The sequence below is a fragment of the Pelodiscus sinensis genome, chromosome 20, assembly GCF_049634645.1.
Source record: "Pelodiscus sinensis isolate JC-2024 chromosome 20, ASM4963464v1, whole genome shotgun sequence".
Taxonomy (NCBI): domain Eukaryota; kingdom Metazoa; phylum Chordata; order Testudines; family Trionychidae; genus Pelodiscus; species Pelodiscus sinensis.
In genome coordinates, this window is record NC_134730.1 from 18,527,462 (window position 1) to 18,553,306 (window position 25,845).

At 43.8% G+C, this 25,845-nt stretch overlaps 1 protein-coding gene across 2 annotated transcripts in view; it reads left to right on the forward strand.

The window, feature by feature from the left end:
* ANKFN1 (ankyrin repeat and fibronectin type III domain containing 1) overlaps positions 1-25,845 on the forward strand; it is a 361,082-nt gene that overhangs the window by 276,554 nt on the left and 58,683 nt on the right. For both annotated transcript variants that reach the window (XM_075903834.1, XM_075903832.1), the window contains 2 exons: positions 15,909-16,006; positions 21,991-22,081. In XM_075903834.1, coding sequence (XP_075759949.1) covers positions 15,909-16,006; positions 21,991-22,081 — 189 coding nt within the window. The remainder of the gene's footprint in view (positions 1-15,908; positions 16,007-21,990; positions 22,082-25,845) is intronic.

Consider the following 25,845-nt stretch of genomic DNA (forward strand, 5'->3'; position numbering starts at 1 on the left):
ATGCTTGTCAACCTTTCTAAGTATTTCTGTCCGTTTTAAAACTTTCTTTTCCCTTCTATCCCCAGATCAGTCTGCACTAAAAAAATGAAACAGAATGCATTTCTTTGTAGCACATTCAAGTTTATCCTGCAGAATAGGTGTGGTCTGGTATTTAATTTTTTACAGTAGTTCATTTATGGCATTTTATTAGGTCTCATGGGCACTTTATTTGCACGTTACTTTGGGGTAGCTAACAAGACTGTGCAGCTTGATTTCTATTTTTGTGCCCAACAAGCACAGAAAAGCGTAGATATTAAAACAAACCTTTCTATTTCCAAGTCCTCCCAGCTTTTGTAGTATGCTTTGGATTTTTATAAAAAAAGACTCTTACATTTTAGGAGTAGTTTAAAGATACCAATGACAGATTCAGCAATTTCCTGCAATATTCTGGACAGCATTATTGAATCAAGTTAATGTTTGGAGTTGATTGTATTAAAGAGCAGAAGTCTATGTGTTATTGTGGGATTGTATGTAACATATATGGGCAGAGACAGGAAAAATGTCAACCCTGGGAACGTTATGAGCATCAAAGGACTATTTGAGACAATGGGCCAGACAAGAATGAATTTTTTAAGTTAAGTGGGTTTTGCAGGAAATCTCAGGGGATATGTAAATGTATCCCCTCCAGTTATGCTAGGATTCAGCCTTTTGTAGTTTCTCTCTGAAGAGACCTTTGTCTGACTCCCTCGTCCCAGGCCAGGTCTACCCTAGACTTGGACGGTCAGCTTAAGATATACAACTCCAGCTATGCAGAATAAGTAGCTGGAGTTGGCTTACCTTAAGGCTTAAGCCAATCTTGGTGGTGTCCCGTCAGGGATCTAGGGGTCATAGTGGACCACAAGTTGAATATGAGTCAACAGTGTGATGCTGTTGCAAAAAAAGCAAATATGATTCTAGGTTGTATCAACAGGTGTGTTGTAAGCAAAACTCGTGAAGTCATTCTGCCGCTCTACTCTGCACTAGTTAGGCCTCAGCTGGAGTATTGTGTCCAGTTCTGGGTGCCACATTTCAAGAAAGATGTGGAGAAATTGGAAAGGGTACAGAGAAGAGCGACAAGAATGATTAAAGGTTTAGAGAACAATGACCTATGAAGCCAGGCTTCATGAACTGGGCTTGTTTAGTTTGGAAAAAAGAAGATTAAGGGGGGACATGATAGCGGTTTTCAAATATCTAAAAGGGTGTCACAAGGAGGAAGGAGAAAATTTGTTCCTCTTGGTTTCTGAGGACAGGACAAGGAGTAATGGGCTTAAAGTGCAGCAGGGGAGGTTTAGATTGGACATTAGGAAAAAATTCCTAACTGTCAGGGTGGTCAAATATTGGAATAAATTGCCAAGGGAGGTGGTGGAATCTCCCTCTCTGGAGATATTTAAGAATAGGTTAGATAGACATCTGTCAGGGATGGTGTAGACGGAGCTTGGTCCTGCCTTGAGGGCGGGGGGCTGGACTCGATGACCTCTCGAGGTCCCTTCCAGTCCTATTATTCTATGATTCTATGATCTGTTTTTTCAGAAAAATTTTCAAAAAAGCAGACGTGCTCCTTCATCATCGCTGTAAACCTTGTTTTACGAGGAATAAGGGATGTGTCAAAAGAGTGCTTTTTTCCAAAATTTGGCGCCTCTTTTGACAGTAAAGCGGAAAAAGATACACAATTTGCATACCGCAAGTTGCTTTTCTTTTTCTGACTTACCCTTTCAGTGAAGACCTAGCCTCACTGTGCAGAATCCAGAATCTTACTATACTAATAATGTTGGGCCTTATCTCTCACATGAGACTGCCAACTGACCAATTACATTGGACTACCTAGGCCCATTGACAGAAATTCTGGGCCCTAGGACAGAAATCAATATCCCTACCTCCAGAGAATCCCTGGGCCGACCTAACCACAGCCTCAACCCACCTGCAGGAATCCCAGAGCAGTCACACCTCCCCCTCCCTTCCCCAGACATAACCTGCCTGCTCAGGGAAATCTGCAGCAGCATCTCTTGGTCCAAAGTTGCATGATAGGCCCCATGCAACTTCCAAGACCCAATAATCCCTCCTTGGAACCTGCATGTGGCATATATAAAGCATCTGAATCAAGAGATGCTTTCCCCAGACTGCTGGCAGAACTACCGTAGTAGTGGCCAGGCCCCTGTGCCCCTGAGCAATTGCCCCTTTGCCTCCCCCGCCAGCCAGCCTGGAACTACCCCATCTGCAATCTAAATGTGTGTTCCTCTCTATCCCCATGCCTGGTTCCTGTTTCCTGTATGAAGAAAAGTCCCATGCTCACAGTAATGCAAGTACAGTCAGCAGCGAGGGTTGTGTTTGCTTTATATTCGCTGAGAGCTTCTGCTTCTGTCTTTCATGCTCCTGATCCTCTTTCTTCACCTCAACAGTGGCACTTTTGTTGGTGAAAGTGAAATTTCACAGCTTAGGCAGCCCCCCTGCTGGGCGGAGAATTTCTTTGATTCCCGAACCACTATCTAATGGCATTTTTAAAAGAATGTGGGGATTAGCTTAGAAAAAACAAAACCCTACATGTAAGTAATTAATGCTCTGTACAAACGAGACTTATTTTCATTTCATGTGTCTAACACTGCAGCACTAAAAGAACAATGCTGACAACAAACAGTCTCACTTGACGGGAGGGCGTGTGGATTCTCTTTTGTTTGGCTGCTGTTAAACATTCTCATACCTGATTGTTGGGCCCGAGTGAGTGACTTTTTTGGTGTGTGTTTGTGTCTTTACGACTGTTTAGTTTTTCATTGGCTTTTTGAATGGAGGGTGCTTCAGAAATAATCTGACAATATGTGCTTTACACACATGAATAATTCTTCCTGGTGTGAACCTTCCCATTGGCTTTGGTGCTGCTGCTTGCATGAGTCAAAACTATTCTCTGTGAACAGGGGCTTGTAAGATTGGGGCCTGATGCTGTTATGCTTTGAAGAAGACATGTTGCCTTTTGGCTAGAATCACATGTGATCGGTTGCCCCTATCTCTTCCCCCCCTCCCTTGCTCTGTAGAGAATTTGGATGAAGATACCAAGGGTCTACTGGGGAAAGTGTAAATTGTGTGGATGAGGCTTGGGGGGGAGGGGAAGGCATGCCATGCTTTGAATGAGAAAAGATCTGAAGAAAGTGAAGCATCAAAGATTGGCCACAGTTGGAGAAAGGACACCGGCTAGAGTAGACCAGAGCTGTGAGATGGCATGAAGGATGCCTGGCTGATGAATCTGAACATGCTCAAGATTAATCTGATCACCAGATTTGGGGTCAGGAAGGAATCCCCACCCCCACCCCAGTCAGATTGGCAGGGACCTTGTGTATGTGTGTGTGGGGGGGGAGGGGAGGTGTTTCTCCTTTCTCTGCAACATGGGGCGTGGATTACTTGCCTAGATCATCTGGGTATATCTCTCTTTGCAGAAGCCTCTGCCAGAAGCCTCTATTCTCTCTGTGGCATGCCATATTTCAGTCCCCCAAGGCTGAAACACTTTGGTCGAACTTCCCAACATAAATCAAACCTTTGCATCTAATTAAACCACAGAGCAACTTGGTGAGTCGTTTAAGTGCGAGTGAGAGAACAAATGCCAAGAGAAGTGACCAGTGCTACCGTGGCTTGTGCTTTCTGTTGGTACAGGAAAAGCTGCCCTTTTTCTGAATAAATCAATGACTGGGGTGGCAAAGATGCTTCGTAGCCTTCTCTGTATTTCTTGTTCGTCTATCCCTCTGGTGAGCTGTCCTTCATTCTGTGCATCACCCCCCACGAAAGGGCGTGGTAGGAAAGAAACAGGTGACAAGAAAGCCTATACCTTGTTCTAAAATATAAAGTGCATGAATTGGGTATTTAAAAAAAACTTGGCTAAAAGTAGGTTACATAACTTAAGCCAGTCTAAAATTATGTGCCAGCAATTTACATGAGTTTTATGTAACTGTTTATACTGATGTTTATTTAAAAATTACTACTTATCTTGGCAACCGCAGCTACACACCATGCATTCGCAAGCTCCGGAATACAGGGCACCTTCATTAAAAACACATAGTCACCCATATATTAGATACAAAAAACCCCCTTGCTCTGACATAACATTAAGTGTCAGATAGAAACCCACAACAGCAAAGACATTCAGTGTTCAAGACAAAGCAGGCCTTTTGGGTGTTGAGAACAGGACTGGAGCATGCTCCATCCTCAATTCACCCAGCAGCACTAAGGTATCCTACAGCTGAGCCACTGCAGGCCATAAAACCAGTTCTTGTTCTTGGGCTCTTATAAAGGACCCTCTTCATCTGTAGAGATTTATGCCTCTGATTTTGTGGGTTCAAACCAGACTCATCACACTTTTAAAATGCTGAGAGGAGGCAGCCTTTTGTTCTTTCTTCAAATTCCATGAGTTTGTATAGAGCTTTAATTCTGCCAACTTTTAAAATGATGCCATCTCGTATTTTATTTTATGTTTTCAACATAGCCAACATTAAAAAAAAAAAAAAAAAAACAACCTTGGTCAATGGCCATTGTTTATGTAGGACCAACTCAAAAGCAATATTTAGTGCAATCTTGCCACTTCTGCAGGTACATTTTTAAACAACAAAGCGCATGCCCCACATCTGTGCATCCTTCTTTGAAAAAAATGGTGTACTAACAATCTAAACCATCTCAGAGAGAGAGCCACGAGGAATTCTGGGGCACCTTAGAGATTAACAAAACTATATATATAGTATCATGAACTTTTGTGGGCAAAACCCAAGCTCATCTGAGGAAGTGGGTTTTGCTCACAAAAGCTCATGATACTACATATAGGCTACGTCTAGACTATATCCCTTTTTCGTAAAAAGGGATGTAAATTAGACGTATCGCAATTGCTAATGAAGCGGGGATTTAAATCTCCCCCACTTCATTAGCATAAAAATGGCTGCCACTTTTTTTCCGCACGGAGCTTTGTCGGAAAAAAGCGCCAGTCTAGACGCTGATCTTGCAGAAAATAAAGCCTTTTCCAAAAGATCCCGGGATAAGGGATCTTTATTTCCCGCTAGATCAGCGTCTAGACCGGGATAGCCAATTCCCAGCTTGCACTGGGTCCCAGTGCTGTGCACCAGCCTTGTAAATGTATTAAGAGCCTACCAGTTCTTAATATATTTAAAAGGCTAAAGCACAATGGGGGGGAACCAGTGCGAGCCAGGCATCAGCTGTCCCAGCTTGCGCCGGGTCCCCCTCACAGCGCTTCTCATTACATTTAAGAAGCAGAGGCACAGCGTCTGAGACTGGTCGCAAGCCAGGAATCAGCTGATTCCCGACTCGTGCCTGGTCCTGCTATTCCCCTGCCTCTATTGAGATGGTGCTGAGGGGAACCGGCTTTTAAGCCAACGCCCCCCCAGCACTGGCTCCTGCTTCCCCACCTCGCTGCCTCTGATAGCAGCCTTGCTGCTTTTGCTTATCAGATAGTCGACTAGTCGCTTGCATCCCTACATTACAAAGTTATTTCAAAATAATAACTCCTGAAATTACTATTTTGAAGTAGCACTAGCTCAACTTAGAGCCCCAGGGAGCACTGAGGATTAATTACTTTGATAATTACTTTGATAATTAGTTTAATTACTTTGAATTACTCTGGGGAGTAGTTATTTTGAAATAACAGCACCTGAGCATCCACACTGACCTTATTTTGAAATAGAAATAAGGGGAGTTATTTCGAAATAACTCTGTAGTGGAGACATGCCTAAGGTGCCACAGGACTACTCATTGTTTTTTGTCCTAATTCACCATAGCTCAAGCTCGACATGCTCCATCATCCAAATTGGCTCTGAGGGTCTGATTCTCCGCTGCCCTGCATCTCAGTACAACATGAACATTGAGCGCTGCAAATTCTAATCTGGTAGTGTTTTTCACTCCCTTTACACTGGTGTGAATATCCACATAAAGTGCAGGGCAATCAGTAGTGAATTAAGGCCCATACAGGATGACCACACCAAGGGAAGAAAAGCATAGTCTTAACTTAGATTAACTAATGTGCATTAAAATAGCAGTGAAGAAGCGACAACTCAGCTACTAACATATTTTACAGCTCAAGTTCAACCCCAGGCAATCCTACAGAATTTCTCTTGAGCTGCTAACCGGAAACAAAACCTAAGTTGCCATGTCAAGACTGCTAATTGAACCCAAGTTAGGTAATGCAAGTTAAGAACACGCTTTTCCCCCCCACATTATGAATGTGTCTACACAGCAAAGTTATTTTGGAATAATGGCTGTTATTCCAAAATAACTATGCGTGCCTCTACACAGCAATTCCGTTATTTTGAAATAATTTCAAAATAACAGATGGCTTATTCCGACTTCTGCAAACCTCGTTCTACAAAGAATAATGCCTATTCTGAAATAGCTATTTCGAAATAAGGTGTTGTAGACACTCCATTGCTGCTATTTTGAAATAGCCCCTCACCAGGGCTATTCTAAGTTATTCCTCCTTCCTCCTGGGGCTCTAACTTGAGATAGCATGTCTACATTAGGGAAACCAACCTCGGACTAATTTTGAGGCTTCCCTTCAGTGTAGACGTGCTTTATGTGAGTAAAGGGAACTGAATTGAAAAGAAGGGAAGGAGTAGAGTTTGGAGTACATGATGAGAAAGACACTGAGGCTATGTCTACACTGCGGAGACAAGTTGGAAAAATATATGCAAATTGCAAACCACAATTTATGTATTGTTTTCCATTTTTTTCCCCAAAAGAGGCTTTTCTGAAATTTGGCCTGTCTACACTGGGCCAAATTTTGGAAAAAAACTCTTATTTCGGAACATCCCTTATTCCTCTCGCTGAGAGGAATACAGGGATGCTGAAAGAACACATCCGCTTTTTCGGAAACTGTTCCAAAAAAAGCGAATGCGTACCTTTTGAAGGTATCCCGGAAAAGCTCTGCAATCTAGACATAACTTGAGAAAACTGTTGGGAATAGAAGTCTCAAAATAAGACCCACAAGTCTTAATTCCCAGTCTCTTTAACAGACTCTTCTCTAAGCATATGGGAGTTCAGTCATTAACTTGAGTGAATGCAGGATCAAGCCCCAAATGGCCACCACAATTCTCTGGTCCTACCAAGCTGTGCTCAGTGCTTGGCAGAAGATGGTTTTGAGTGACTTTTGTGTTTGCCCTATTCTCAGGCTGAGCAGCCTGTCCCCAAATTCCAGCTACTGGGTAGCCAAAGTGAATTGACATTCTGGCTACATTCCAGCTATGCACAGTCCACTAGGGTAATTTGTTGACGAGCAGCTCCATCTGGCTTATCGCCGCTTTGTACCACTGGAATGATAACAAGAGGCCGTAAAACAATGGAGCATTAGTCTCTTAATTTCTGTGTATGTGTCAGACTGTGGATAACACTGGGATGCAGCATTTATATTCCGTGTCCTTTTAAGCATCCTCCTGTACCATTGAGCCAAATATTATCCTCCCAGCAACAAACGTTCTTACCGTGAAGTGCATTTCTACAACATACCACTGCCAATTATTCATATGACGCTAAAAAAATGGCATTCAAAACAATGGTGCCTGTAATTTATTCATTTCAATCAAGCTTTGCAAGGTAACCTAATAGTATAAAAATATATATATGCAATTAAGCGCCTGCCAAAATTCCTCTCAGTGCGCTCTGATAAGATGCACCAATAAGCACATTATCCTTACCCTGAAGTATTTTTCTGTATTGTGAGCCTCGTCAAATGTCAGTTGAAGTCAGTGGATGTGGTTGTATTTATAAACTGCTAGAAGGCTTTGCCCAGTTCTGGGGCCAGTCCACGGCGGAGGTTGTCAGCAGTGCCTGCCTGCTGACTCCTCAAGGCAGGCCTCAGGTGTGGGAGGCATGCAGGCTGCTACCGACTTCTCCTTAGGGACAAAGAGGAGTACACAGGCTGCCCACCAGCTTCTCCCCAGGGCCATGCAGGCCTCCTGCCAGCTTTCTGGGGCCAGCCCAGGCCAACTGTGGCAGGGGACGTGCTGACAACTGACAGTGCTCCCCAGAGCTGGGCTGAGGTGGTGGAGGCCATGGTGACCCCCTGTGGTCATTTGTGACTCTAACTGTGCCTGCTATCACACTCCTGCCTTTCCATTTGGTGTGAACTGCATTCCATGCACATGCCATTGTCCTAGAACAAACAAACCCTGGCCTTGCTTTAAGTTATAAGAGGAAGCTGCCTACGAAATATGGTGGTCCTAGTTCTTACCATTTAAGAGGAGTTCTTGAACAGACTTACAGACAGACATACAGTCAGATGCACAAACTGTCTAAAATATATAGTAGATTATGATGACTAGGTTATAGACATGCTAGCTTCTTTTCATTGCTACTATTCTATATAAAATACTATTGTACGTATTAATAAGAAATAGAACAAGGTTTACTATGCAGTAAGGTGATTTTAAAAATGTATTTGTACCTCCAGATCCTCACTCCATTCATCTGAAGAAGTGGGTTGTGCCCATGAAAGCTCATGATACTATCTACATTTTTGTTGGTCTCTAAGGTGCTGCAAGACCATTCGTTGTTTTTTTAAAAAAAATTTTTGTTACAGACTAACGCAGCTACCTCTCTGGGACTGTTCTATATTGTGTCATCATCTTTTCAGTAAAATAGGTTGAAAACTGGAAAAAATGTGAAAATTAAAATTGGGTTTAATAAAAAAACCCAAAACTTTGATGAAACCTTTCATTGCAACAAATATCTCGGGAGAGCAGTGTTCTGTCAAAAATAAAAATTCCAATAATTTTTTTTGCCAAAAACTTTAAAAAATTGGGCAATTTCAACCAGTTCTAGTGGAAAATGGGGTTGAATATTTTTCATTGAAACTTGCCAATGAGATGAATTTTTGCATCCATTTTGAAATTAGTGAAATATCAACCTGCTCTAGCATAGCTGTTGAAAAACATTTTCAAAAAATGTGTGTGGATTTTTGTCAACTGTTAGGCATTTCTGTCACAGTTCAAAGTTCTGTTTGAAAATGTTGCTCATCTCTGTTTTTAAGAGCAGCTGTTGGGTTGGAGGGCAACTGCAGCTATAAAATGGTTACCATGGTCTAGCCTGTGGGTACGAATTAGAGGAACCCCATCAAATTTCTCACCAAGCCTCGGCAACATAGGCCTAGAAATAAAGGCCAAATCCTGGTGTTGCCAGTGAAGACTGGGATAGCTCAGGTGATCTGAGGATAAACACTCAGCAGCTATCTTTACTGTTGCTCTAAAAGCATGAGTGATTTGGAGACTAGCCCTCAAATATATGGAGATACACCTATCTCATAGAGCTGGAAGGGACCTTGAGAGGTTATCAAGTCCAGTCCCCTCCCCTCATAGCAGGGCCAAGTACCATCCCTTACAAATTTTCCCCAGATCCCTAAATGGCCCCTTCAAGGATTGAGCTCACAATCTTGGGTTCAGGAAACCAATGTTCAAACCACTGAGCTATCCATCCCCTCCTCAAGCTGGTGGTACGCTCACAGTATAGACATACCGTTACTATGGCAACCATTCTCCCCTAGACCAGTAGTGCAAGTAAACAAAAGTGTTTGCTGGTACAGGAGGGGGAGGGAACACCACTGGGGGAGGCACGTGACCTCCTCATGTGCCCCCCCAATGTGATTCATCCCACCCCCCAGCCTTGGACCCCCATGTTCTTCCCCTTCCCTCCCACCCCCAACCATCCCATATGGAAAGAGGGGGGACTCGGGGAGGTACAGACCAGGAAGGAAAAGGACAAGAACATCCCTCCTCCTGGCTCTTGCATGCTCCCTACACAGAGGTGCTGTAGCTGTGTACAGCTGGAGGCAGAGTTCTGCTTCTTTTCCCTAGGGAGAGGTAGTGGGGAAAGAAGCAGAACTCCAAGCGCCAGCCCTGTGCCTATATGCCAGTGCTCTAAGGAGGGGCAGGAAGTGCATTGCCATGCCTGAGAGGAGAAGAGTTTATTCCAGTACGTCGTACCCGCTACAAACAGCTTGGGGGTGTGGCATACCAGAGTGTCACCATCTTACTGGCGGTGACACTCTGGTATGCCACAATAGTTAGGCACCTGCCCGCTGCTTAAGGGCGTACTAGTTGAGAATGTTGGTCAGGTGCTGCGTGAGCGTATGAAGAAGAATCACTTGTCCTTATCTCATGCCCCCAGCTAGATATGTGAGACAGGGCAGCAGTTTTCTCAGGTTTGTTAACAACCCCTGCAGAATTCCTGTATTTTGGGAGCTCAGATGCTCCCATTTGTTCTCCTTTGACTTTCAATTTTTCCAGTGCCTAAGAGCACTGTCTGCTGGAGGTCACTGAGGATGGTGTCTTAAGGTGCGTCTACACTGCACACTTAGCTCGAAATAAGCTCTGCAATTTGAGCCACGCAAATTGCGTAGTTTATTTTGAGCAAATATCCAACTAGCTTATTTAGAAATTTGGCGCAGTCTACACCATGCCAAATTTCAAAAATAGAACGCCATTCCAAAATGTGTCTCAGCCCTCATGGAATGAGGTTTACAAGAACGTCAGAAGAGCACACCCGTTATTTCAAAATCTATTTAGAAATAACGGGCGCACTGTCAAGACACGGAAAACACTATTTTGGGATATTGGAAGTATCCCGAAATAGCACTGCTATCTAGATGCACCCTTACACTTCTGCTGTGTCTTTCAGCAGCTCATTCAAATGCTTTTGGGTTGCTTCAATAATCTCCGTTCTTTTTGTTCAGAACCGTTACGCTACATTGCAGAGTTCTTCACCATCTTCTCTTCTTTCTTTTTTCTGTTTGCTGGTATGGCAGTCTCCATTAACATGGTCTTATTTGTCTTCTTTTTTACAACAGCTATGTCCGGCCTGTTGGCCTGCACTGTTCAGTCTGTGCCGATTGCCAGATCCTATAAAATCTTAGCCTCTTCCTTCTCTAGAGAGGTGCGTTTCACATTCGTACTTGCCACAGAGGTTCCAGTACATTCTTGGCAACCGCGTTGTGTCTGGTCAGATATTTCCTCTTCCTCAGGCTCTTCTGAAAAGGAAGAGTTGGTCAGGGTGGAGAATGTGTTGAGTGCCTGCTCAACATAAGCTCCGCAGTCGCTTCCTTTTCAGCACTCATTCTGCTGTTCAGTTGGTCAATTTTGTTTTGAATGTAATTAAGGTCTGCTCTTGTGCCCTCATCATGAGGCTCTGACTCTTTTTGGAGGAATCCTTCTACAAGCTATTAGCCATTATTATTACAGCCTCCAGAGGTCGACAGTAGACATGCGGCCCCATTATGCCAGCTGCTGTCCAAAAACATACAAAGACACAGGGGCTTGATTCTCATTTGCACCAAGGCCTTTTTACTCCTCCTTGGTAGATCACAGAGGGCCTTAAAATGGGCATAAATTATAGAGAGGTGTCAAGGAGCCTTAGTGTCAATGAAAAACAGAGCCACGCTCCTTACCTGAAGGACTTTCCTTGTATTAAGGACCAGGTCCTAAAGCTGAGCTCTTCAGCCATGCTTCAAATCCTTATGCTGGTACACCGGTAAGAGCAGTGTAAAGGGACCCTAAAAGCCTGGTTCCCACTGGAGGAAGGTTCCCCTGGCACAAGCACTGGGGAAGGTGGACATGATGCTACCTTCCAAAGACTCCCCTGTAAGCCCTGGAACAGTGAATGTACTAGGGCAGAAAGGGCATGCTAGGATGGGGCTGCAGCATAAAATAGATTTCTGGTAGAACTACAGCCCATGGGACTTCCTGCAGAGGCTGCTATAGTTTATATGGTCTTCCGGGGCTATGTTATTTATGCCAAGATCCTCTCCAATCTTCAGAGCAGCCAAGGATTGGGAAGGCCCCAAAGTGCTTGAAGCCACCATAGTCCCTTCTCCTGCCGAGCCTAAAGCATTTTCTCAGGCCATGTCTTCACTAAACAGAAGCTCAACCCTACTGTGATCAATCTTCTAGAGTTTGATTTAGCAAGTCTAATTCAGACTCACTAAATCAAACTCTGAGGGCGCCCCTGTTGGTAGCTTCTGCGAGGAGCAAGGGAAGCCAATGGGAGCATTTGCCCCTGTTGGCCTCGCACTTCTGGACAGCAGGGAAACTTGAAATAAGATACGTTGACTCCAGCTACATAATTAACATAACTGGAGTCGCGTATCTTGATTCGACCTTCCCTTTTAGTGTAGACTTCCCCTCAGATGCACACCTTTTCTCATGCTAAGTAATACTGACTCGGACTGCCGTCCCATTCGTCTGAGTGGAGCAAAGTGCTGTTCCACAGAATCGGGCCCTACATGACACCATCTTATTTTACCTGGATCCTTGGGAAGATAAAAGGCATCTGAAATGACTGAAAGCCCATTTGTTAGGGGCTCAGCAGCTTAGGGCAGGCTTCTCCAATGTACCCTACATGTCTGAGCTAGCAGCATGCATACCAGACTTCAGTCCTAAGTGATTTAATACAGCTGAGTTATAAAACCCTGAAAATCATGGTTTACAATGGAAACTCTGACAAGCCGTCAAGTATAATGGCACTTACAGGCACTGCTATAATTAAATCTTCCACATTAAAAAAAAAATCCCCACAACATCTTACAGTAACAATCTCTTCATAGAGGCGGATGGAGATACCCCTGTAATTTCCATTAAAGCAGGCAGTAGATAAGTAGTTAAAACTCCATGGAACTCGAGGAAAATATAGCCTGAAAAAAGCCAGAGGCAAATGGACAAAATCAAGAACAACATTGTTTACTCAGCAGCGAATGTGAATTTTCAGAACAGGGCATGTGAGAGCAACCACCACATAGTGCTGTGTGAGAGGAACCATGGGGGACGGAATGAGGAGAGGAGGGAAAGGTGGCAGGGGCCTCTTCCCTTTGCAACCCTGCAGAAATATAGAAATTAATTGCTGTGTACGCTGAGCTGAAAATATTGTGAAATATTTTCTTTTTTTCCAAATAATGCAGACTCAGGTTTACCTGTGATCGGGGTGAGAATCGCATGCTCTAACTAGACCTTTATCGAGTGCTTGATCTGAAAATATAAAGCTGATGACAACTAAGCCTCTGAAAATAATAACAGCCTTGGGGAGTTTGGAGGATCTAAAATGTAGAAGTCTTTGGGCCAGCTTCGTCTCTCAGTTACTTTGGTGTAAATTCAAGAAACAAACGGAGCTTCTTCACGCTTACATCAGCACAACTGAGAGAAGAATAAGGCCCTTAATGAGATCTGCTGAAATACGTGTCCAAGAAGACAGCTTGTCCACAAGTTTGAGTCTGATGCATTTTTGAAGTGGATGACTATTAAATCCCAGAAGCAAGAGTCTACAGTAGTAACTGACCCTTAACTATTCCCAAGGTACCTGCCATTGCTAGAGTACAATTTTTTAAATAGCAGGCCATTTTCCTGTCACTTGTCACACGTCCCCACTTGCTTGTGCTCATTTTAAAAATGATTTAACTTGTCTGCATTGCGCTATTTTATATCATGTTTATGTTTTCATTCATTTTTGCAAGAAATGAAAGGGGGAGATTGACAGTAGTGTGACTGATCCAGTAAACCATTCTCTCATACCCCTTATACGTTCATGGGAATGCTTACATGAGTAAAGCTAGCACACCATCTGGTTTAGCCTGCAGAATAAACCCCTTCAATTGCAACTCATATGAACATATGACATTATTTGATTCCCTTTCATAATAGGCTACTTCTCAGTAATTCGTTGTGGCTCTGGGGGACTCCTGTGATTGTATAACACAATCTGATATAGAGTAGGATCTGGTCCTATGTCCATTGAAGTCAATAGAAAGATTCCTATTAACTTCAGCGAGCTTTGCATCAGGTCCAGAGAAGACAATTCTGTTGTGGATTAGGAAAAACATCACTGAAGCTGGAGGTTGCAACTCCAACCCATCTTTTAAGATAGCTGTAAGAAACAGATATGCTCCTTTATAAAAGCTTATATCTAAAGCTAATATGTTTGCAAGTCTGCCCAGGAATTAATACTTAGTGTGTAAACAGTTTCAATGGATATTGTTTTGGGTGGGATGGTGGAGGAGAGAGAGAAAGAACATGCCACACACAGCATAGACAAGCACAGTGTGGCACTAGCTAAAAAGTTTTGGGACTATAAGTCAAGAAGTTATCTCCTCTTTGGTTCCTTCTGTGTTCAGCAAAACAGGACTTTGTACATTCTTTATAAATAAACCAGATTGCACCAGAGGTATCTGTCCCATCCCATTTCTGCTCCTAACTGGAACCATCTGCAAGAACACAAAGTTTCATTAGCCACTTGGGCCAATTTTGGGGCCAAAAAGGTGGTAACAATCTTCTGTGGGCTGGATCCTGCAGTCCACGCTACACGCTGTGTTATAATATGCCGGCCATTTTTATTCAATCCTGGGAAACAATGACTGAAAAATACTTGGAGTTAAACATGGACATTCAGTGGAATGCTATTGCCAAAAAGAGTGAATGTGATCTTGAATGCATAAATATGAGAGTAGAGTATTTGGCACTGGTCTGTCTGCTGCTGCAATACTATCTAGTTCTGAGGTTTGCAATTCAAAATGGATGTTGATAAATCAGAGAGAATCCAGAGAAAAGCCACAAGAATGATCAAAAGGATGGAACTTGTGCCTGATTATGATAGACCAGTGATGCTCACTCTCTGGTGGTCTGCAGACCCATTGGGGTTCATGGACTATGTCTCTGGGGGCCACAAAAAAACTGACTGACCATTATTATCTAGGTAGCTACGTCTACACTGCTTCCCTCTTGTGGAAGAGGAAATGCAAATGGAGCACTCATTAGCATATGTCGGAAGAGGATAGGCAAATGAGAGCACGACATATGCTAATGAGTGCTCCGTTTGCATTTCCTCTTCCGCAAGAGGGAAGCAGTGTAGACGTAGTCATAGAGAGAGACAATAGATTTCCAAAGGTGTCTGGACCTCCACTGAACATTTCCAAAGAGGTCTGCTCCTCTATTTGAAATTTTGTAAGAGTCCACAAATGAAAAAGAGTGAGAGAAACACAAAGAGCTCAATCTGCTTATTTTACCAATGGGACTGGAAAGGGCTGACTTGATCACAGTTTATACACCTCTGGGGAACAGATTATTTAATAATGGGCTCCTCAGTCAAGGAGACAAAGGTATAACACAATCCTCTGGTTGAAAACTGAAGCTAAAAAAGTGGAGACTGTAAATCACATGTACATTTTGGTACTTAACCATTGAAACAATTTACCAAGTGTCGAGATGGATCCTCCATCGCTGTCCATTTTTAAGTCAAGATTTATTTTTTTTTTTTTTTTTTTTTTTTTGTAAAACATGTACTCTAGGAATTATTTCAGGCAAGTTCTGACACAGAAGGAGGTCAGACTAGATGCCCACAGTGGTCCCTTCTGGCTTCGGAATCTATGAATCTATGATCAGACTTTGGCATGCATGTGAAACTTTACTGATTCCTAGGGGGCTCTACATAGGCACAAGGGTCCACCCATGCAAATCTGACTGCAAGGCCAGAGGCTTTATGTTGGCTTTGATTTGTAGACTTGCTTCATTGTGTCTTGCACTCTGAAATCCTCCACCCAATATATATTTTCCTACTGCTGCTTTTCCTTTAAAAGGAAGTGGCTTAAATGAGAGCAAATGCTGACTGTGCCTTGCATGCCAAAACATTTAAAACTATATCTTTATGGAAAGCTTTTGAGCTACTTTTCATTATTGAAACACACATCAACCACAAGCAGTTGTCATCCACACTATTGTGAAACATCAATATTTTGTCTTGTCGTAGAAATGGAAGAGTTAATAGAGAAATGGAAGGTGTTTGTGTGTGGGGAGAGGCTGGTTAATTTCCAAGGTGCTAAACTACCTCCATTTATTTGCCTGACACTGGAATCTGATTACATTTTCTCTGTGTTATTTATTTTCTAGTGGAATGGAGCTTTTCTGAAGACTTTTCTCCTTTGGCTGGGGAAATAATCATGGATAATCTTCACTCTTTGAGATGCACCATCACAGGCCTCAGAATGGTAAATGCCAAATCATTAATTTAGATCTTCAACTCCTGACACGGAACAAGGGCTGTGACATTTGCACCCAGGCCTCTTGGCAAGAGTAGGAGAGTGCCATTCCTCTGACAGCAACTGCCAGTCATTAAGCATGATATGTCTGGTATCCATAATCCAAAAGTCACAAAGGAACAGAGAGATAGCATGAACTGTTTTGTAAATTGTCATGTTCCGGGGAGATCAGAAGAGATTGGAATGAAAGCCGCGGCTCTGTGGATCACAGGATAATCTGAGTGCAGATCAAAGACTCCTGAGCGATCCAATCTTGACTCCCTGCCTGATGGTTAAAATAACAATTCTATCTCGTCTACCTCATTCAGGAACAAAGTCACTGATTGCCGTCTTTTAAGAAAAAGAACTAGGGCAGAGATGGCGAAAATCTCTCATGAATATTCACTTGGATTTTTAAGCAAGCTAACGTCAACCATATGTTTGCAACCCTTCTCTGCAGGCTTTTTGTGAATATTTAGGCATGCAAATTTGGTCCTGCGAATGCTTGTGGAGAACAAATCTTGTTCAAAATTCATACAAATATTTACGCTGGGACCATTCCTTTGGGGCTTCACCCTAGCACCCATTGAAGTCAATGAGAATCTTCACTAGGTGTGGAATCAGGCCCTTAAGACAAAATCGTATGAGGGAAAATGACAAGCTTGTTCCAAAACCCATTGGGCCAGGGCGCTGAAACACAAATGTTAGAGATCAGACAGGGTACCTGGGTTAAAATTCTCAAATATGTGTGTCTAGGGCAGGGGTTCTCAAGCGTTTTGGCCCACAATCCATCCCTCTCAACGCAGACCTTTCCACGGACCACCATGATGACAATATGGGTGTAGGAGTAGGTGTGGGGTCTGGCCAGGAGGGAGGGAGCAGAAGCAGGTTGGAGGTGAGAGTCTGGCTTAGAGGTTGGGTGCAGCAGTGAGCTGGAGGTGGCAGGAGGGGGAGGATGCAGGAGCAGGGTGTGGGGTCTCAGGAGGAGTGGGGTGAGAGAGTGGGGTCTGGACATGAGAGGGATGGGGAGCACTTACCTGGCTCTGTACCTCCCACCACTCCCAGAAACTGCCACCTCCCCCACTCTGCTCCCATTGGCCGTGATTCTGGCCAATGGGAGCAGTGGACAAAGCCTCCAGGTGAGTGGTTTTCTGTTCTGCTGTAACCCACACACTTAGTGTGGTTCACTGTCCCATGTAGTGGCGTTTGGATCATTTACAGTGAGAGAGAAGAACATGGGAGCTCTGCAGCATAAGCTGAGAGCCAGCTGGCTTTATAGCTCAAGTTGTAGAGGTTCCTGCTCTAAGCTCCAGAGGGCCTAGGTTCAAATCTGCCCAGTGGTGGTTATACTGCCATTCCCCCCACCTGGGGGGAATGGGCATGGCAGTGTATGGAGCTTCTTCCTTCCCCTTCAAGCCAGATCTGGCCCATGAGGCTCCCTCCCTTGCAGCAGGAAGCCTGTTCTGATGCTCCAACCTTGCTGGGGGGGGGGGTGGAGCTCCACCATAGGCTCCCTGCTACAGGAGGAGGGCAAGCCCTAAGCCTACAGCCCCATGTGTAAGACAATCACAGGTCACTAATGGTCCATAGATCACACTTTGAGGACCACTGGTCTAGGGATATGTCTGTGCTGCAGGTGAAGGTTGATTGAGTGCAATGTAACTCGATTAGAGTTAACTCTAATCTAGCTGTGAGACTTCAACCTGGAATGTCCAAACCTTCTGAGATCATGGGTACTTGCTTAGGTCTCTAGCTCCTGCAGCTTCACTGCTATAGGTACTCATGCCAGCTAAATCAGTGTGGGTATGTCTAGACTACATGCCTCTGTCGTCAGAGGCATGTAGATTAGGCTACCTGGCATAGGGAAATGAAGCTGCAATTTAAATAATTGTGGCTTCATTTAAATTAAAGTGGCTGCTGCACTCTTCTGACCAGCTGTTTCTGACCAGCTGTTTGTCAGCAGATCGGGGCAGTCTAGACGCACTGCGGTCGACAAGGATGCCTTTGTTGACGGGCGCAGGTAAACCTGGTTTCACGAGGCATACCTGCGCCTGTCGACAAAGGCATACCCAGGCTCAGGATCCATACAGCTAGTTATGCTCTTAACTTCCATTGGTTTTGGTGGATCTGGGCCTTTCACCACAAAGGAGAGGCAATATCAGCCACTTCCTGGGGTGTTTTGAGGGTTGAAAAGTGCTTGGAAATCCTCTTGATGTGCTAAATGTAGAGGTGGGGTAGAAGTGCCATATTTGCACTACTGTTTTAGTCAAGGGCTGATCCATTCTAGTTGTGATTGTAATTGTCAAAGTCGTAAATTGCCATCTTCCATACACACAACCACCGTACAGTCCTCCTCCCATCTTTCTTAACCAATGCTTTGTAGCAGAGCTATTTAAGAACTTGTCCGCTGCAAGACCTCGCTGCAATGGAATGTGTTAATGAGTGACTGCCAGCCCCAGTTCTGAGTAGCCTAGCTCCGGTGGTGTGACAAGGTGTAAAAGCACTGGAGCATGTAGGGAGTTATCAGGTTCCTGCCTATCACGTGTCTCATTAGGCTAGAGTTATAAAAGGAAACAGGAAGCTGATGCAAAGGAGGCTGCCATAGGGTTAGGGTGTGGCCCTATGGTTAGGGTGTGGGGTAAGGCTAGAAATGCCATACATGCTTATATAGCAATAGCTTGAGTTGGTTTGGTCTGATTTTGAATCTTGCCCCAAGGAAATGGGTGTGAGGTGCAGCAGAAGGCTAGCTCAGGGGCTAGGGTACTCGTGAAGAAGAGGAAAGATCTAGTGTCAAATCCCTACTTTGCCACAGACTCCTAGCATGACCTTGGGCTAGTCACTTACCCTCTCTGCCCCCACTGGGACTTCCCTACCTCATGGGGGTGTTGTGACAAGCTTCAAGACACTTAAGGTATGTCTCCACAGCAGTGGTATTCCATTATTCCGAAATAACAGTCTGTGTCTACACACAAGCCGTTATTTTGACATAATGTTAAAATAATGTCCAGCTGGAGGACTTCTTACTCCAACTCCCATGACCCTCATTGTACGGGATTAAGGGAAGCCAGAGGCAGAGCGCTCTTTCGCGGGCTTCCGTGTAGACAGCGCCAAAAGCCAAAATAAGCTATTTCGACTTAAACTACACAATTGACGTAGCTCTAGTAACATAACTTATTTTGGATTTGGCCCTGCTGTGTAAATGTGCCTTCTGATACTACAGTAAAGGGATCATGTAACTACAGCACAGTGACCTGTAATTTCCTTCCATGGCTGGTGAATCTGTACAATGGCTTACAAATGAGTTAAGGTCCTCATCCTGCCAATACAGTGCTGGAAGTAGCACTTTTTATTGTAATTTCAGCAGGACTATATGCAGGCTTGGGTCCTAAGCACCAGTGTCCGCCACCCTTATACATCAATAGTCCCACTGAAGTCAGTAGGTCTGATTCTCATTTACACAGAGGCCTGTTTACATTGCCAGAGTGGCATGAGGACACCTTCATGCAAATGAGAATCAGGAACCCAGAGGATTCCTTGGCTGCGTCTAGACTGGCAAGTTTTTCCGCAAAAGCAGCTGCTTTTGCGGAAAAACTTGCCAGCTGTCTACACTGGCTGCTTGAATTTCCACAAGAACACTGACGATCTCATGTAAGATTTTCAGTGTTCTTGCAGAAATGCTATCCTGCTCCCGTTCGGGCAAAAGCCCTCTTGCGCAAATACTTTTGCGCAGGAGGGCCAGTGTAGACAACGCGGTATTGGTTTGCAAAAAAAAAGCCCCGATCACGAAAATGGCGATCGGGGCTTTCTTGCGCAAAACCGCATCTAGATTGGCACGGACGCTTTTCCGCAAAAAGTGCTTTTGCGGAAAAGCGTCCGTGCCAATCTAGACGCTCTTTTCCACAAATGCTTTTAATGGAAAAACTTTTCTGTTAAAAGTATTTGCGGAAAATCATGCCAGTCTAGACGTAGTCCTTGTGAAATAAGGTACTCTCCAATGTGAGTAAGGGTATCAGAACCTCACCCTTGGTTATGTTCTTAGGGCTTGTCTAGGCATTGCCAGAGTCTGGCCTACAGGAGTATGTATGTAGATCACACTAAAAAGTTGTGCTCTAACTGCTCCAGGTTAACCCTGTTCTTGGGAACTAAAAATACCTAGTGCCCATCCATGTAATCCAGTTTGAAATGGAACTATGATAGAACCCAGCAGAGCTGATGGCCTCTGCAGGCACCTGAGCAAGGGGGTGGGCCTCTGTGCTCCTGAAAGGGGCAGTGTCTCAGGTAGAAGGGGTGGAACCAAGGCAGTCAGCCCTCTGAGACCCATGTAGCATGTAGCGCAGCGCTCCCACAGCGATTTAAAGGGCCCAGGACTTTGGCTGTTGAGCCCCTTTGAATTGCTGGACCCCGGGGCAATTGCCCCTTTTTCCCCCTCTTCACAGGCCTGGTAGAACATCAAAAGTTGGTATACCTTGGGAATGGAGATGGTTCAGAGCTCTGAGATGTGTGTAACTCCGAACAAAATGATATGGTTGTTCCTTCAGAATTTTACAACTGACTTAACTTTCAGACAAAGAAAAATCCTGCCTTCCCTCCATTTTGTTTAGTATTGTATTTGTGTTTTGTTGTTGCTGTTGTTGTGTTGGTTTTGGTTTTTGTCTCCTCTGCTGCCTGACTGCATACTTCCAATTGCAAATGAGTGTGTGGTTGACTGGTCAGTCTGTAACTCTGCTGTTCATAATGCTGAGGTTCTAATGTGAGTCAGAGTGAGCAGGGTATCTTTTAGTTTTGTGCCAGCAAAGTCTACGTGGAGCAAGTAGGGTGCAACATGTTAGAGCGCTGTGCGGTTCACACCTTCATAGCTGAGGACTGTGGTGCAATGGATACAATAGATTAGATTACAGGCAGTCCCCGGGTTACATGGATCCGATTTACATCGGATCCCTACTTACAAACGGGGTGAGGCAACCCCGCACTAGCTGCTTCCCCCCAGCAGATCAGGGAGACGTGAAGCTAGCGCCCCCCACAGCAGACCAGGGAGACGCGGAGCGGCTTTTCTCAGCAGACACCTCAGCTTGAGAATAAAGGACTGAGGGAAGTGAGGTGTGGGAGAATAAAACTGAGCTCTGGAGAAATGTTTGGCTAGAGTTTCCCCTACAATATGTACCAGTTCCGACTTACATACAAATTCAACTTAAGAACAAACCTACAGTCCCTATCTTGTACGTAACCCGGGGACTGCCTGTAATAAGGAATCAATCATCTTTGTAACTCCAGGCTTGGACTGAACCAGAAAAGTTGTTTTACATTTTGTTTGGTTTGTTCCACGGTTGCCAGCCTCCGTGCTTCCTGGGTTCCTCCAGGACCAGAAGAGAAGGACCAAAATACCATGAAAGGAGGCTGTTTCTGCAGTTTGTTCCAACCTGACTAGAATGGGAAGTGCAGTAAATCTAGCAAAAGAGCCCTATTCTCATGACAACTCCAGCCCAGTTTTTAGACCAAGTGGATGGATACAGTTAGATATGCTTTGTTAAAATCCAAAAAAATTCACTCAAAGCTTATTTTAATTGATCCCCATCAAAGGGCTTACTTTACTGTGAGGAGACAAATAAATAACCCCCCCTAAAACTGTAATCATTACTTCATTATACATTTTCTACGGTCCTGATTCTACAACCTGTGGAGTGAGCAGTACATATGTACCAATCTCACCACTTTGCCACTGACTCACAATAGAACCCTGGGCAAATTATTTAACTTCACTGCGCAGATTGTTGAATTCAGTAGCCCTGTTAAGGCTTGTGGGACTGGCTGTACGTAATTTTAAAAGTTGCTGTGCTAAGGATTTATTAGTTCATGTTTATATGGGGCACTGAAGAAACAAAGTATAAAGTACTGCTGTTAATGTTAATAAATGAAATGTTTAATACCCCTTTGTTTCCTTTCCAATGCATTTGCAGGGCCAAATTTATTACACTCGGGTCTCAGCATACAACATGAAGGGATGGGGACCTCCACAGACTACCACTCCAGCCTGTGCTGCTCCTTCTAGTAGGTTAAAATCTCCTATGCTCCCCATGATTGATTTATTAAAGCTACTTTATCAGAGTTGTTTTGTTTTTACAATGAGCTTGTGCAAATGCAAATCCATTGGAGGTCAAAGGATAAAATGGGCGTCACCCAGGAATGAAATAAATAAAATAGAACTTCAAGCAAAACAAAAACAAAAACAACAACCAAAAAACCCAACTCCAGCAACAACAACAAAAACTGGAAAAATCTATATATTTTTATTGTCCTGCATTGTTTCCTCTTCCACCCTTTTTCCAGTCCTTTGTCAGCAGGTTGTGTCTTTAGGACCTGATCCTGCACACACACATGCATGAGGTTTAGGATTTTGATCCTAGGTCATGTCTACACTGGGGAGTTATTTAAAAATAATTTCCTTTATTTCAAAATAACAAGGTGAGAGTCCACGCTACCAAGCCTGTTAGGGTACATCTACACAGCAGCGTTAGTTTGGAATAACTGTCGTTATTCCGAAATAACATAGTGTGCATCTACACAGCAAGTCTTCATTTTGAAATAATGTTGAGCTGGAGGACTTCTTACTCTGACTCATGGTAACCCTCATTTCACGGGGAGCAAGGGAAGTCAAAGGAAGTCTGCTCTTCCTTCGACTTGCTGCTGTGTAGACAGCACCAAAAGCTGAATTAAGCTATTTTGACTTCAGCTACGCAATTTATATAGCTGAAATTGTGTAGCTTAATTCAATTTTAGCCCTGCTGTGTAGATGTACCCTTATTTCAAAATAATGGACTTCTTATTTTGAAATAATAACTCCTGCTTGTGAAGACGAATAAACTTATTTTGAAATTGTTATTTCTGGAGTTATTATTTAAAAATAATGTATTTTGAAATAACCTGGTAGTATAGATATAGCCCTGATGTCCCATAATAGGCTTCTGTCATATTAAACTTTCTGTAATGTAAGGAACAGAGCAGATCGTATTCTAAATCTGACCAAGCATCAGGAAAACATTGATAGTGAAAACAATTCTGTCCTGTGCATGGAACTGAAACAAACTTTGTGGGCCCAATCCTTTAAGATTCTGTTGGATGTTAATTCCCATTGAAGTCAATGGACTTCTCACATAAGTAGAGGTTCTTATGTGCACAGTAGCACTTACGTAGTAGTAGTTAAAATGTTCCACATGACTGAAAAACCTCCTTCCTTTTAAAAATCATGGTGAGTTTTCTGAAACTCCACTGGGACCATAATTTTACTTTTGCAATTTTTTTAAATTTATCCTAATGGCGTCCTATTGTTAGTCACTTTTCCTGGATTAGTATTTGCTGCAGAATTGGCCAGGCACATTGCAGCTTCCCTTGTATTGATTAGTGTGCTGAAGGTTTTCATTTTATTGCATTAGCACTTTCTTTTATTAGGCTAATGTAACCATTTAATAAGCTTGAATGGTAATGTGAGAACATAAAGGAATCTGGCCAGACACTACATATCTGAGAGATGTGGGAAGTGTAGTTTGGGTAATTGAGACCGTTTCAGTATTATTGTCTTATTCTGGGCCAAATGCTGCTCTCACTTACACCAGTATAAAACCAGTGTTACTCTAAAAAATCATCTATTTTTGGTGTAGTATAGTCATTTCTGCTTATTGTGGGTGCATCTACACAGCAGGGCTTAGCTCGAAATAAGCTACACAAATTGAGCTATGTCAATTGCGTAGCTTATTTCGAGTTTGGGAGCATCTACACAGCACTTATTTCAAAATAGAGCACTCTTCCTTTGACTTCCCTTACGCCTCATACAATGAGGCTACGTCTACACTGGCAGCCTTTTCCGGAAATGCTTAAAACGGAACAGTTTTTCTGTTATAAGTATTTCCGGAAAAGCGCGTCTACATTGGCAGGATGCTTTTCCGGAAAAGCGCTTTTTCCGGAAAAGCGTTCGTGCCAATGTAGACGCGCTTTTCCGCAAAAAAAGCCCCAATCGTCATTTTCACGATCGGGGCTTTTTTGCGGAAAAGACTACTGTGCTGTCTACACTCGCCCTTTTCCGGAACAGTTTTTCTGGAAAAGGACTTTTGCCCGAATGGGAGCAGCATAGTTTTTCCGGAAAAACAATGACGATTTTACATTAGATCATCATTGCTTTTCCGGAAAAGCAAGCAGCCAGTGTAGACAGCTCGCAGCTTATTCCGGAAAAGCGGCTGCTTTTCCACAATAATTGGCCCAGTGTAGGCACAGCCTGAGGGCTGCAGGAGTCGGAGTAAGCAGTCCTCCAGCTTGACAGTATTTTGACATTATTTTGAAATAACTGCCTGCTGTGTAGACGCGGACTAAGTTATTTCGAAATAATGTTGCTGTGTAGACTTACAGTGGAGTGATTCCACTGACTTAGTCTGGAATTACATCAGTGTTACAGAGCAGAATTTGGTTCTTGACACCTTAAAATGCTATGCCCCCTAAAGAAGGGGATTGTCACTTTTACAGGAACTCAGTGTCAGTCAATAGAACATGCCTTGTGGAACAGGAGACCCACAACAAAACATTTTACACTGCTGCCCTGTATTGGACCGAGGTATTATTTTGGGAATATTTCAATGTCCCACCCTTCTGACAGTGCCTCTTTCTTTGTATTCTTCTTCAACCCTTTAAAAATATTCTACAATAAGAGCCTCATCCAAAGCTCATTGAAGTCCAACAAAGTCTTGTCACAGACTTCATTGGACTTTCCACCAGGTGCAGTTGAACCCAGACAAGAGCTGGTTAGAAAATGGGGGTTATTTTCCCGCAGAAACGTTGTATCTAAAAACCTTGGGTTTTTTTGTCTGAAAACCTCCAAAAATAAAAATAAAACTAAAACCGAAGAATTGAGTTTCAAATGGAAAGGTTGGGGATTGGCTTTTCTGACAATGAAAACCAAACCATTTCGAGGCAAGCAGGCGCGTTCCACGAAACTTTTGTAAAATCCCAATTTTCTGTCGGAAAAAGTTTGGATGGAAAATGTTTGACCAGCCCTATCCCAAACCCTGTGGCCCTTCCTGCAGCTGGTCCGCACCCCTCTGGCAGCACAGAGGTGCTGCCAGGGCATGGGAGAGAATGTCCCCAGTTCAGGAGCAGCCAAGGGTGGATAGAAGCAGACATGCATTGGCCTTCCTTGCTTGTCCTGCTGCTATGGAGAATCCAGGGTGGGAAAGGAAGCACTCCTAGGCTATGTCTAGACTGCAGGCTTCTTTCGAAAGAGGCTCTTTAGAAAGCATCTTTCGAAAGAGCCTCTTTCGAAAGATCGCATCTAGACAGCAGGCGGATCTTTCGATAGAGGAAATCCGCTTTTTCGAAAGAGAGCACCCAGCGAGTCTGGATGCTCTCTTTCGAAGACGGCCTCTTTACATTGAAGAACGCCTTCCTTCGAAAGAGGAACTTTCGAAGGAAGGCGTTCTTCCTCGTGAAACGAGGTTTACCGCCATTGAAAGAAAAGCCGCGTTCTTTCGAAATAATTTCGAAAGAACGCGGCTTGAGTCTGGACGCAGGGGAAGTTCTTTCAAAAAAAGGCTACTTTTTTCGAAAGAACCCCTGAGTCTGGACACGGCCATAGAGCTCGGTGCTGCGGGGACACAAAGTTACAGAGAACACATGGGCAGCCTCAGGGAAGTTAAAGATCCGGACACTTTGTTCCTGCAACAGCTGAGGGTGTGTTTAGACCACACCTCTCGGTCAACAGAGAGATGTAGATTAGGCACATCGAAATTGCTAATGAAGCCAGGATTTAAACATCCCATGCCTCATTAGCA